Source organism: Ptychodera flava, chromosome 20 (assembly GCF_041260155.1).
Source record: "Ptychodera flava strain L36383 chromosome 20, AS_Pfla_20210202, whole genome shotgun sequence".
In the NCBI taxonomy this organism is placed as follows: Eukaryota; Metazoa; Hemichordata; class Enteropneusta; family Ptychoderidae; genus Ptychodera; species Ptychodera flava.
Window position 1 is genome coordinate 38,707,664 of NC_091947.1, and position 14,730 is coordinate 38,722,393.

The 14,730-nt window shown below is 35.8% G+C and overlaps 1 protein-coding gene and 1 long non-coding RNA gene across 3 annotated transcripts in view; one reads left to right on the top strand and one right to left on the bottom strand.

Annotated features, from left to right (window-relative positions):
- Positions 1-14,730, top strand: part of LOC139120884 (uncharacterized) — a 466,659-nt gene that overhangs the window by 273,963 nt on the left and 177,966 nt on the right. The window lies entirely within an intron of this gene.
- The window catches only part of LOC139120881 (DNA-directed RNA polymerase II subunit RPB2), a 412,063-nt gene that overhangs the window by 127,547 nt on the left and 269,786 nt on the right, over positions 1-14,730 (bottom strand). For both annotated transcript variants that reach the window (XM_070685501.1, XM_070685502.1), the window contains 2 exons: positions 10,198-10,396; positions 7,147-7,412 (listed from right to left, as the gene is read on the bottom strand). In XM_070685501.1, the coding sequence (XP_070541602.1) occupies positions 7,147-7,412; positions 10,198-10,396 (465 nt within the window). The remainder of the gene's footprint in view (positions 1-7,146; positions 7,413-10,197; positions 10,397-14,730) is intronic.

A 14,730-nucleotide genomic window follows, 5' to 3' on the forward strand; every position in this document is an offset into this window, starting at 1 on the left:
TGACATCGTGACACCGTGCCAAGCAGGTACTGTACTGTCGATTGATACTGCTCGCGATTGGAGTCACCTATCAACACACAAGATCTGTTCAAATGTTGTTATTCTCTATGCATCGTGTAATTATTTGTATCAGTTGAATCACATTTCGAACCAAAAGTGAGTACATCGCAACGACAGTCGCCTAGACCCTATATGTCGCTTACGGCCTCCGTGCCTCCGACCCAGTCCCAAAAGTGGGTTTTGCGTAAGTTTAGAAGCGCAGCTGAGCACATCGTGTACCTAGCCCTGCGTACAGGTCTGTGTCTTCCTGGCGTTATACGGCGTAGAGGCTGTATAATGCCGGGAACACAGAGACCTGTACGCAGGGCTAATCGTGTACCCAGGCGAGGCGAAAACGAAACTCAGTGCGAGTTTGGGATTAAAAATGAGTTGTTTTTGGTGGAGAAACTGCACGCCGCAACCGAGGTGCTGCCAGCGATTTGGCACAGACAGCCCTGCCATGCAAAGCTAGCTTTCACCCAACAATGTACATGATATACGTGTCAGTCGCCAAAGTATATTGCTTAAGTGGTTGGAAAGGCTATTTTTGCACAATATCTTTTCTCAGAATTAATGTCAAGTTTCAAGTGTTAGAATCAAGATATTTAGTTCAAATTTTCAGGATAACTCCCTTAGTTAATATCTTCTCCAAAGAATATAAAAATTGTATATTTGCAGCCATGATTTTGAAATATGACACCAGTAAATATTAAAATCTTAATTTTTCATATATTTTTTACATATTTGAATTTAATAATAATTGGATAGTATTAATATTACCAAATTAGTTAAATATGTTGACACTATTATTGTAAGATTTGTACGGCAGGATTTGTAAATAAAATTTGTTTTTATGATTTTACATGGGTTTATATATCAAAAAATTATTTAAAATTCTTTCAAATTTCAAATGTGATTTTTCAAAAAGTACTTCAAATACAGGAAAATTGTGCCATACAAATCTTATCTGTAACCTTGTTAATAGGCTGTAAAAATTCCATGTCCGTATCTCATTTCAAAGTTGGATTAATTTGGTATACAATTATCTAAGAAAACTGTTATTCTGTCAAAAATGTTGAAAACAAGCCATATTTGCACCCCTCTTTTGAAGTCATAGAGCAGGTTTTTTTGGTTAATCTCACTTTTGACACCTCTTTGACACTCAAAGAATCTAAAAATGCATTTACAATAGCAGTCACTCACTCTGAATGCCAGCACCACCTTGTCAAACTTTCCTGAAAAACAGCAAATAATGACTTTCCTTTTCAAACATTTTATTAAAAGCTAGGGGACCTCTACCATAGTTAATACACTAAGGACTCCCCAACTTCTTCTATTGGTCAGTTTTTCAGGAGTTTTAACAGGCTATAACTCTGGCAATGCCTTTGTGCCCAAATGTCTAGTTTTTTTATTTCACAGAGAATGTAAAACTTGACTACTTTTTATTTTAATAGTTTTGTTGAAATTTATAACTGACGCTCTAGCCTTTCCAACCACCTTAAATCATAGACAGTAGAGGCCCCTCTGTTGTCTATGCTTCAATTTCGCGATCACCTCAACAATAACGTGACTGTCTACTGAAGTTTATCCCTTCATTGTACTCTGGTTTGACATTTCTACATGTATGGCCACAGGCTTTGAGCAAGTGTACATATGGAGGTACAAACAAGACGAAAAAACCCCGCAATTATAGGCCTTGTCGTTGGCTTCTTGCAGCTTGTAGGCATTTGAAATGCCCATTACAAAAATGTGCTCTGTAGCAGCAAAGAATGGTGTATCTAAGAGTAGGATTGGCCGTCAAGATCTCCATGAAAAACCGACCGTCAAAATGTAACTGATCAAACGGCATCAGTAATAGGGAATCCCGAAACTGCTACACTGCGCTCTCGACTTTCACTTCGTGTGGTTTATTTTTTTTCACATGGATGCTTACAGCGGCCTAGAAAGCAGTTAGCAATTTGGTCTGATCGCAGGTCAACAGTAGCCCACCATTAACATCTGACCCAAGGTTTTTCTATATCGTGTACGCAAACGGGATGGAAGTTGTCTATTGGCTGACCATTCTTTAGATATCTTTCAATATAAGTCGAACAACATTATCAACTTATCGTTTGCAACAATATAAGGTCAAAAGATACAAATAATGTACCTCAAATAATTTTTTGTTCCCCGTAATTTCCTGTGAGAACACACAGACAGATGCTCAGGACAGATGCTGGTGGTAGCTTGATGACTAACCTAAAACTTCATTGTCTCAGAGTAAAGACTGTAACATGTGAGGTTGTGGATACTTAATCTCTGGAATGTGAATGTCAAAGTCTGTATATTGACTCAAGGATGTTTACTTTACAAATGCATAGGGTCGTCTCAAATGTGAGAATCTAATATATGAAGTATATTTTTTTTATCGCTTTTGTTGCTCAAAACAACGTGAAAATCTCTGATACTTTGAATCAGCCATCCTGCATATTTCTTACATTCATCAAAACCATGTTTCTGTTCCACAACTCATAAAACAGTCCAAAATGTAAGATTAGTGTACCTTCCAAAACTACAAATATGAAAGACCCCTAAAAATCAGTTAGTTAAAAAGGGGAGTTAGCAATATCCCAAAACTATCTAACCGCTACACTGTTTAACTCCATTTTTAGGAATCGGAACCTTGAACACAATCTGAATATTTGTACCAAATATCAACTCAGACTATTCAGTGGTTTTTTACTTTTTTATCGTTTACGGAAAATTTTCACTGTCTGACACCAACTTAACCCATCACAATAACATGATGACCTTCGGTCATGTTAAAAATGGGATAGCAATTTCCCATAACAATCTAACTGCTGCTCCATTTGGCTCCATTTGGCTCCATTTAACAAAGTGGAACCTTCAACATGGTCTCAACATCTGTACCAAATATGCAGTTTTTGAATTTTTGTCGTTTACGAAAAACTCCTCACTGTCCGACATGATCAACCAAACCTCAATAACCCGATTGACCTTCAGTCACGTGTGTGAAAAAGTGCCCAAAAAATAAACAGATGCAAATTTCAGTATGATCTGAACAAATCCTAGCAACCTACTTACAAAATTTTAAAGCAATCTGACAAGCATTTTTAGCTCACATGTGTAAACACGTGGGCTCATGTCATAGCGATGTCTGTCTGTCTGTCCGTGTGTGTGTGTGTGTGTGTGTGTGTGTGTGTGTGTGTGTCTGTCTGTCTGTCTGTCTGTTTACACGATAACTCAAAAACGCCTGAACGGATTCAAGTCAGATTTGATAGACAGGTACCATATGCTACTTGCAAGAACTGATTAGATTTTGGTTAGTGTGGCTTGCATATTAATGAAGTTATACAATATCGTTTTTTCCGTACAATGGTTTCCCTATGGAGACGGTAATGACTGTGTAGACATATATCAAGAAATACCGCACAAAATTTCATAAAACTTTTCACAGATGACAATCTCAGAACATTATCATGATACTGTGAGTGTCATGTCAATTATCTGCTGATTTCCATATTCAATGAACTTTTGTTATTAGTGACATAACTCTGAAATTCCTGCACCAAACGTAATGATACTTGCAACAAATATTGATAAGATATATATCTAATTATAGTTAGAAGCATTGGGCAGTGTCAAGTTAATAAATAGCTCATTTGCATATTTCATGAAGTTTTATAATTAGTCATATAACTCTGAAATAACTGCATCAAATGCGTTGAAAACTGTTGCATATACTGATCGGACAGATATCTAACTTTGTTATAAAGTATTTAGTAGTGTGAAGTTAATTAAGGGTTCATTTGCACATTTAACCCCTTGACTACCTTGAAAGCCGTATATATCCGGCGCCATTTTGAATTACCATATACCTTTAGTGCCGGAAATATCCGGTACACTTCAATAGGGGTATTTGGTTCATTTTTGTCCCTAAAAAATCCCATAATTTCGGCATCAGCACGCAGCGCGACTAAGATAGATGTATTCCGACCTGACCAGAATGTGATTGCGCTCCCCGTACGTCTGAGTACGGTCAAAATCCGGAAGCAAATGTCGTGACCCATGACCTCGACCCTAAAAGGTCAAGCTGATCACAGAAGCGTTGCGCTGATTGTTTACAGTTTTCAGAAACTGGTTGATGTCATTTACTTGTAAGATTTTTATGGTTTTTTTTTTAATGAAATGAAATGTTTGTTTATTGAAAACAAATGACTAATATGTAAATATGTTCTATTAACAGCAATATTCTGTCAATGAAACTGTAGAAAATATAATTGTTTACTATAACCCAGTGAAATTTTATAGTAGCCATATTGTCAATATCACTGGCCACATGACTGGTCATGTGATTTGTCATGTGATATGTTGTTCCCAAAAATGTATTTTAAATATTGTGAATTATATTTTGATAAATCATAACCATTTTAGATGCATGTTTCTGCAAGGAAGATATAAAGAAGGTATTTACAAATAAAATGTGTTGATTTTCAAATACAGAATTATGTCAGATGCTGATTTTTGTGGTTCATTTACTCTGCCTTTTGTGAGAAAAGTCTTAAGGTGGTTGGAAAGGCTAGAGCGTCAGTTATCAACTTCTATAAAACTATTAAAATATCAAAGTAGTCAACATTCTCTGTGGAATAAAAAAAACTAGACATTTGGGCACAAAGGCATTGCAGAGTTATAGCCTGTTGAAACTTCTGAAAAACTGACCAAATAAGAAGAAGTTGGGGAGTCCTTAGTGTATTAACTATGGTAGAGGTCCCCTAGCTTTTAATAAAATGTTTGAAAAGGGACAGTCATTATTTGCTGTTTTTCAGGAAAGCTTGACAAGGCGGTGCTGGCATTCAGAGTGAGTGACTGCTATTGTAAATGCATTTTTAGATTCTTTGAGTGTCAAAGAGGTGTCAAATGTGAGATTAACCAAAAAGACTGCTCTGTGACTTCAAAAGAGGGGTGCAAATATGGCTTGTTTTCAACATTTTTGACAGAAAAACAGTTTTTCAACATAATTGTATACCAATTTAATCCAACCTTTGAAATGAGATATGGACATGGAATTTTTACAGCCTATTAACAAGGTTACAGATAAGATTTGTATGGCACAATTTTCCTGCATTTGAAGTACTTTTTGAAAAATCACATTTTGAAATTTGGAAGAATTTTTAATAATTTTTTGATATGTAAACCCATGTTAAATCATAAAAACAAATTTTATTTACAAATCCTGCCGTACAAATCTTACAATAAATGGTGTCAACATATTTATAACTAATTTGGTAATATTAATACTATATGATTATTATTAAATTCAAATATGTAAAAAAAATATGAAAAATTAAATTTTAATATTTACTGGTGTCATACTTCAAAATCATGGCTGCAAATATACAATTTTCATATTCTTTGGAGAAAGTATTAACTAAGGGAGTTATCCTGAAAATTTGAACTAAATATCTTGATTCTAACACTTGTAACTTGACATTAACTCCGAGAAAAGAATTGGTGCAAAAATAGCCTTTCCAACCACCTTAAACAGGTACACTTATAGGTAAAGTAAAGGGTAGTTATTATTACATATATGTAAAGACAATGCCATGAAAATTGCAACTTTATTCAAATTTGAGTCATTTTATGGATTCAAAACATGTCCCGATGCTTCAAATATTCTTTCCCAGCATATTCTTTGCCAACTCTGGTCACATGATTAGTTATGTGACCAGTCACATGACCTGGAAATACATAACGTATGTATGGGAAAGTGGTAAATTTCATGCTGATTCAGAAAATATATGGTTTATTGGTACTTACTTAATTTTTACTCTAAGCAGTGTTGTTGCAATGACCACAAATCAGATATTATCAATATTTAAAAGGGACCTGGTATATAGGAATACATTGGCCTTGGTAGTCAAGGGGTTAATGAACTTTGTAATTAGGTATAAAATGACACCAAATTTTATGAAACGTGCTACAGATATTGATCTGATAACTATTTAATTGTGCTATGAAACGTTGAACAGTGTCGAGTTAATTTAGGGCTCATTTGCATATTTAATGAATTTGATGAGATTCGCTAAAAATGTTTGTCACATCAAGATATATCACCTGTGAAAGATATTAAGGGGTGACATAAAAGATAATGGATAATTTGAATATTTAATGAACTTTCCTTATTAGAGATATATATCTGATTTGACTTGATCAAAATTGACAAAACTTGGTATGTATATTGAAGATACTATGATTTAACATTATTGAAAGTCATTAAGCATTTTTTTACGTCAGCCAAATTTGAATATTTAATAAACTTTCATAATTACATATACATCTGAATTGACTTGACCATAGTCGATGAAACTTACTGTATACATTGAAGATACTATGATACGACATTATTGAAAGTCATTTAACATTTTTACTTCAGCCAATTCCTAATTTGAATATTGAATGAGAACATTTCAGTCAATTCCTAATTTGTATATTTTAATAAACTTTCCTGATTGGGGATATATACTTGGATTTAGAATCAATCTATGCTGAATATTATTCATTATGTTGATTATAACACTTTCAATGAAGTTGCAAACATGTGGCAAAGGTTCAAATTTACACATAACTGCAATATAATGAAACACGTGAGCATTTTCAGTTCATATCTGGTCAGATGAGTATTTCATCCGAACATGAGAAAAATTGCCAGAAAAATACAAATATGTAAATTTTTCAACAATTTGAACAAATCTCACTAAGGTCATCCCTAGCGACCTGCATATAAAATATCACAGCGGTTCGATGAGCAATTTTAGAGATTTAGTTACTAAAAATTGGAAAAACTGCCCCCCAAATACAAATATGAAAATTCTGCCAGACTTTGAACAACTCTGATGTAGGTCACCCCTAAGAACCTGCACTGATTTCTAAGAAGATGAATGTTGATGGATGATGGACAATGGATGGCAAACGGACGACAAAGGACAGTCCACCTATGTTTATTCTTGATTACAAAAGCGTTTCCTCTTGGACATTGTACATAAAAGTGTTCAATTTCTGTTTCAAGTCAATGCTATCAAAATTGAATCTTACAGGAACTTCATTTACCTGAAAAAACCTCTATCAACAGCAGACGAGTTCATGATAACTGAATCTTCTTGGTTATAACCTGTGTAGGATGCAATGGCCACGATGGAGTTGATTCCTGCAGGTAATTCTCTAAACCTCAAATACTCCATGGATCTTGTTGTAACTAAAGGTTTCTGAGGATAAAAGAGTACATGGGCCAAGGTATCCATTCTGACATGGTAGTTGGTGATGTACACACCCATTGCTTGTTTCCCCATCGCTGATTGGTATGTGTTTCGAGGTGACTGAAAGTAAAATTTGACAAATTACTAGCTTTTTATGAAAACATGAAATGGAGATAGATATATTCCCTATGATCATATAAAAAGACACTGTGCTCACATTCAGTTTCGAATTGGTCTATTTAACAAAATATTTAAACCAGTAAAACAAGTCTTGCCCATGGTTATAATCTACACATGAAGCCATCAGGCCCAGCAGTATGAGTATTAAGTGACTCTGATGGATGGAAGGACGGATGGGGACAGGACAGGACCCAATTTATAAGTTCCCGCTAGACTGTGTCCGTGGGGACTAATAAAAAATAGTGACAACATCACTGTTCGCTCCCATATAGTTATCAAAACAAGTCAACAATTGTATGAAACATGGACATACATATACAGACAGACTGACATACACAGACTGGCACAGAGTGATGACATTGACCCCATGTGTGCCTTGGCCCATGGAGAGTGATAAAGATATAACAAACAGCTGAATGTAATGATAAAATAGCTAAGTAAAGGCCTATACAGGCACTGAGAGTGAATATGTTACAGCAATTTGATTAGTTTCTTTTCCTTTTCTACTTCTGAGATAATCTTTAAGACAATCAATCTGCAAGGCAGTTTATGTATTGACAAATATGTTATCTTTTACAAGCACACAGTAAACTGTTCTTGATTTTTTATTTACAATATTTGACATAGACTGAAATACGTAACATGCAACCAATGTTTACACTTTGCCCATACACCGGATACATGGAGAAATTTAAACATCAATCATCAACTCAGAAACCCTACAGGGAAAAGTAAACATTGTTTTCTTCCAGAACAGCTGGTACATCCACATCTGGAACAACTTACAAACTTAACCAATTACACAAGGATGATGACACAAGAGATAAAGTTAAACTGTGGTGAACTTGACTATTCCTTTCAAATCCTTACCTAACTTGACATCTTAAACTAAAATACACTGCATGGTTGATTGTGCACAAAAATATATCGGGGTGGACCATTTGATAAGGGACGGTGCCTGGAAGATCGATGAGGTACACTATCTTTTTTATCCGATCCATTGTAAATTCTTTTTTCCCCACTCTCCCACCTTTTCTTTTGTCAAACCTTCTCTGGCTGAATTTTTTATTGGCATTTGTTTGGAATTTTTTCAAAATCTGCCAGGATTTTTTTACCGCATTTCAACACCAAATACAGTTTATCATATCAAATGCTTACTAAATCACCACATTATATACTCTTAGTTCCAGTAGGTATAAAATTACCAAAAAAATCTTAAAAATACAAAATGGAAGATATACCAGTAAAACTGACAATTTTGCAAAGTTGCCCCAAAAATTCAAAATTTCGGGATTTCAACTTAATTTCAATATATCTTATTAACAAAAACCCTAAGAACCAGTTTACTAAATACCAAAGCAATCAGACTGGTAAATTTTGAGAAACAAATTTTTTGACCAAAAATGAGAAAAATTGCCCCCAAAATACAAAATTGCAGATTTCATCCTAATTTTAAATATATCTAATTAACATAAACCCTAGGAACCTGTACACTAGATATGAAAGCTACCAGATCAAATGTTTTAGGAGAAAAATTTTTTTGACCAAAAAAGGCAAAAAATTGCCCCAAAAATAAAAAAAATTGCCACTTTCAACATAGCTTCAATACATTATATTGAGATTAAGCTTAGATACCTGTATACCAAATATCAAAGCTCTCGAATCGGTAGTTTTTGGATAAAATTTTTTTTTATCAAAAATTGGGAAAATTGCCCCAAAATTACAAATATGACAATGTGAATACAATTTGTACAAGCGATTGACTGAGGTCATCCTGAGGAACATGAATATTAAGTTTCATAACAATCAGACAAGCGATTTCAGAGAACAAGATTTTTTGACTACAAACGGAAAAAATACCCTAAAAATACAAACATGCAAATTTCATCCCAATTTTTACACACATAATTTAGAATACCTAAATAAATCTGCATACTAAGTTTCAACCAAATCTGACCAATGCTTACTAAGTTTTAGCCATTTGCAGGATTTTTCCTTTTTCCCCCCTCATTTGCATATTTTTGGCACTGACATGTTCATTTGAACAAATTCACATCTCCACCCCTAGGTGCACCTATACACCAAATACTAAGACAGTGCTACGGTTTAGGAGTTTTTGATGTGGACGGACATACATACATACATACATACATACATACATACATACATACATACGTACATACATACATACATACAGACGACATTTTTCCACCTTATACGAATACCTCCCATTTGCATATATACATATGCATATATGGGAGCTAAAAATTGCAAAATTTCATCATAATTTCAATACATCATTAATTAGATAACCCCTAGAAATCTGTATACCAAATATCAAAGCTATTGGACCAGCAGTTTTCCTTTTTCTACCTCATTTGCATATTTCTGCCACTGACATGTTTATTTGAACGAATTCACATCTCCACCCCTGGGTGTGCCTGCACACCAAATACAAAGATGGTAGGTGCTGCGGTTGATTTTTTATATAGATAAACATAAACACATACATACGTACATACATACATACATACATACATACATACATACATACATACATACATACACACACACATGCAAATGAAATGCAAATGAGACTGATTAACCTTATAAGATATGCTCTCTTTAGTATATATACATATATCAAATGTTAGCTAATCAAGTTTGTACTACCATACATACATATATTACAAATAACAGCCATAAAATGTTAACAATTTTTTACCTGATTATGATCTGGAAACGGTATAATTGATGCACACACCCCAAGTATCATAGATGGATGAATCTCACAATGGGTGTAGGTTGAACAATAACCCATGCCCTTCTCTTGGAGATCTTCAGGAGTCATCGCTAACATTATAGTTTCTTCTTCTAAGGTATCAATATACTCAACAACACCACTTGCAACAAGATCCTGCCAACTATAAAAAAATGTACATGAATTCATAAATATTATTGGGTAATTGAGATGACTGTATGTGTAGCTGGAACTGAAAACAAAAGCTATCTAATAAGTAGGGGTGTGTTTTTGAGAGAGAGAGAGATAGCAGTGCCACACAGATTGGACCATTTTAAAACTTTCAACTGTTTTAATACTGGAACGGATTATCTGAAAAGTGATCCAAAATGACAACCTTTAAAGGACTAAGAGTTTCCTATAGTGAATGATCATATACTCATTACACAATCAAGCCAAGATGGTGATGAACTGGGGCTGTCACAAATCAAATTTAACCACCACAAAAATAGTGTCAATGACAGTGTACTCACATTTTGTTGCACGTGGAAAGCCAGAGTGAGTGAATACACAATATTTAATTAAATAATAACACACGCCAGCAAGGGCAAGATCACGATCTGTTGCCCGCCCAAAGGATGGTGCTCATGACGGTAATATTGATGATGCCCGAGCCGAAGGCGAGGGTATCATCAATATTACCGTCATTAGCACCAGCCCGAGGGCTGGCAACAAATCGTGATCTTGCCCGTGCTAGCGTGTGTTATTAATTTTATTACACCGAACAAACACTTGTTTTCGAAACTTTGCTCAGAATGCAGTCAAGTGTCGATCGAGACTCGCCAAAGTGAAACGTTCGATTTGTTCCTCGATCGCAATGCTACATGAAGTTGAATTAACGTCTAAAAACGAAGACAGTGTTGTTCAAACTTTTCTCGTTTAATGTACTAAACGTCGTGTACTTCAGGTCGAGCTAATTTCTTGTACCTTTTCAAAAGCCATTGCTTCACAGAAAATACCAAGCAAATGTACGCGATGATGTGGTACGCGCAGAAAGGACGCGCGGTATTCCAGAAAGTGGTAGCGGGCTATATCACTGCACGCGACAGGGCTATATCAGCGTACGCGACAGGGCTATATCACCTGTGCCATGTTCTATCACTTTTTGTTCTATATCACGTGAGTGAGGCTCAGCCAATCACAGTATCTGAATAATACGTGAGGTGTAATAATAGTTTTTATGGACCTTGAGCTTTTGATATTCATAGTCAAGTGCATTTGAAAAAAATTCGCTGCACTGTCCATTGAAGTATGAAATGGTTGGCAACTGTTACAGCCTGTGATCACACACACTTATGATACATACCAAAATAAAGGTGTCCTTAAAGTTTTATAATATTGTATTGCACAGAATAGACAATATATGGTTTCTCTAAGGTCTATGGTTGCACAATCAGAGACTATTAAAGGTAACATGTAAGAATGGGCATTCTTTAGAGCTTCCACTGGCAACGATGCTGCCTCACCTTCATGACAATGGTATATCCCAACTGCAACTCAGTTAAAAAGTATTGCAGTATCATAGACAGATGGGGAAACTTCTAAGCACAAACCTATATATACCAAGGAGCCTATGGCATTACACATGTACATCTGTTTTGAATTGAAGCTCTTCTAACAAATTTTAAAGCATCAAACCAGGGATTTGTATAGAAGCCATTACTTGACCTACACAGACAAACAATTCCATACATATACAATATGACAATGGAAAGAAACAAAAACCTTCAAAACCAAAATTTCCAAGCAAGTTTTTTCATACAAAATTGTCATATTTACATCTACAGATGTACAGTACCAGAATCACATAACTTGTAGCTTTTGCCGTGCAGTTGCAGTAACTGCTGGTGCGGTAACTTCGCGGTAACACCTTTTTTTTTAGCGGTTGATTTTCTTTGTCTTCGTTTGTGGTAACTGCGGTAAGCGAACAATAGTTGCCATGGCAGTTGCGACAAGTACAACAAAAGAACATGCGGTATTGCGGCAAGTGACGAGGTGTTAATGACCCCAAGTTGGTTGCCGCACGGACCTTTTGTGAAGGTTTGCTTTTGCCCCGCCCTCTGAGTTTACGATTACGGTCACAAGTTTTCACCATAGCGATCTAGGCAAAGTTGGGTACCTGGAAGCATTTCTTGCATTTTTTTCTTTTGTACTCTTTTAAGTGTACCGAAATGTACAGTATACAGCACAACTTGCGTTCGGACTCGGCTGTTTTTGCTGGCATTTAGACGTGTTCAAGACGCATCCGAGAGGCATCCAAGACGCGTTGAAAACACAACCCTTGCAGCTCATTATCTCACAATGGAAAGAAGGTCAAAAGTGCCCTTCGTTATGTATATACAATACTCCTATTACGTAGCGTTTTTGTCACGTTCTTGACGCTCCAATTCCTTTCGTCTACTCACATCCACAGTCCCTCCACCAAACTTTGGTCTACTATCATAAAATGTAGCAACTTTTTGGCCATCCAGTCAATGTTTTATAGTGCAAACATTTGGAGAAAAGATTGATTGATTATATGTTGTTGCTCCAAAACCACCCAGCTAAACTCATTGCATTGTCGATATCGAGTTGACCATGCGTTGTTCACTGTGCATGTCCATGAGAAAATTATTATGGAATGGTCTGGCCCGATGCCACGAAGTAATTGATAATACCGGAAGTAGCATGTACAGTCATGGTATTGTTGACAAAATGAACAGAAACACTGTTCATTCATGTATCTGCGAGCTTTCAGGTTGGCAACAATCTGTTTTATGCATATATACCTTGCCCGATTACTGTATTACTGTTCAACCTTTGCGTCCTTTATACACAGGCATAGGATTAAAAAACACCAAGAAACGACAGCTTGCATAGAAAATAAAATTTATAACGAAAACCCAGATCTTGTATTTTTCGTCTTTTCCCATTTTTCATGATGTTCTGAGGTTGCGTTATGCGTTAGATGAACGCTACACAATCAAACAGGGCGATTAGTTGATGAGTACGTTGTTATGAAAAACTCATGTCTACACAGTTGTAAGTTGTTTCTCGTTGGATGTAAAAAATAGATGGTGGCATAGATGTCGAGCAGATGATGGTCAAGGGGACGAATCGATACTACATACGGTATCACATTTCACACACGTTTAGAGAGGTTACACGTATTAGCTTTTGTTAAAAATGTAACAATTTCATTCCCATTTGAGTACAATAACTCGACAGCTGTAAATGGAATTCATGTTTGAATGCAATCAAAATTTACCTCTGCTCTAGCGGAAATCAACCATAGGCAGGTTTTACCCAGCTTTCCTGCAATTTCGATGAGCATGTCATGTCCGCAAACGACATTTTACGTCTTCTTTGTCATTGATTGCAATACCGGCGAAATGAAGACCAGCAAAAATACAGAATACTAAATAAACATTGAAAGTTTTAAAAAGGAACTTCCAAATATATAGAGGGAATGGCTCGGCAATTTCAGAGTTGCATTGTGCTTAATTCTGAATGAAGTCACAAATGCGAGTTCGAGTCTGGCAACAAACTTTTATTAAATACATTATTATTCGATCACTGTATCATTGTTTTAACTACTTTCGTCCTTTTTACACAGGCATAGAATGAAAAGATCAAGAAATGACAGCTATCATGGGAATAAAATTAATTACGAAAACCCAGATCTTGTATTTTTCTTCTTTCCTTTCTTCATAATCATTCCGAAGTTGCGTTATGCGTTAGATAAACACTATACAATAAAACAGAGTGATTAGTTGATGAGTTCATTTTTACGAAAAAAACCATGTCTACGCAGTTGTAATTTGTTACTCGTTTGTGGCATAATTGTCGAGCAGATGATGGTCAAGGGGCCGAATCGATACTAAATACGGTCTCACAGTCACATTTATTCCGCACCATATGAGGGTAGCACGTAGCAGCTATGGTATTGTTAAAAACCCAACGATTTCATTCGGATTCGAGTAAAATAACGCGCCAGTTGTAAATGCAATGCATGTCATGTGGTTAGGTACACGGTCCCTCCACGTGGAGGGACCGTGTTAGGTCGAAACATTGGCGCAAAGTAAGATAAATAACCATCGTCATTACAAAAGCATGGCCCCATGCATGTCATGTACGATGACCTTTGGACTCTGCATGACCTATCACATAACGTTGTCATAAAAGTGGCAATATATTGTCGATTAAAGCATGGTCCCTCCACAAATTGTGGAGGGACCGTGATTAAAGTAATTTCGAAAATAACTGCAGTGATAAATATTTCTTCTAAAATGAATCCGCTAAAAATGACTCACAAATAGAGGTTTAAATCTTCTTCCTTTTCCCTTGTTTGAGATCATGACAGAAGCATTTCATGTAATGTGAACGTTAACGAAATTTACTTTTTTTGAATTCAACCATAGGCAGGCTTTACGCCGTTATGCTGTTCAATTTTAAGGTGGTTGGAAAGGCTAGAGCGTC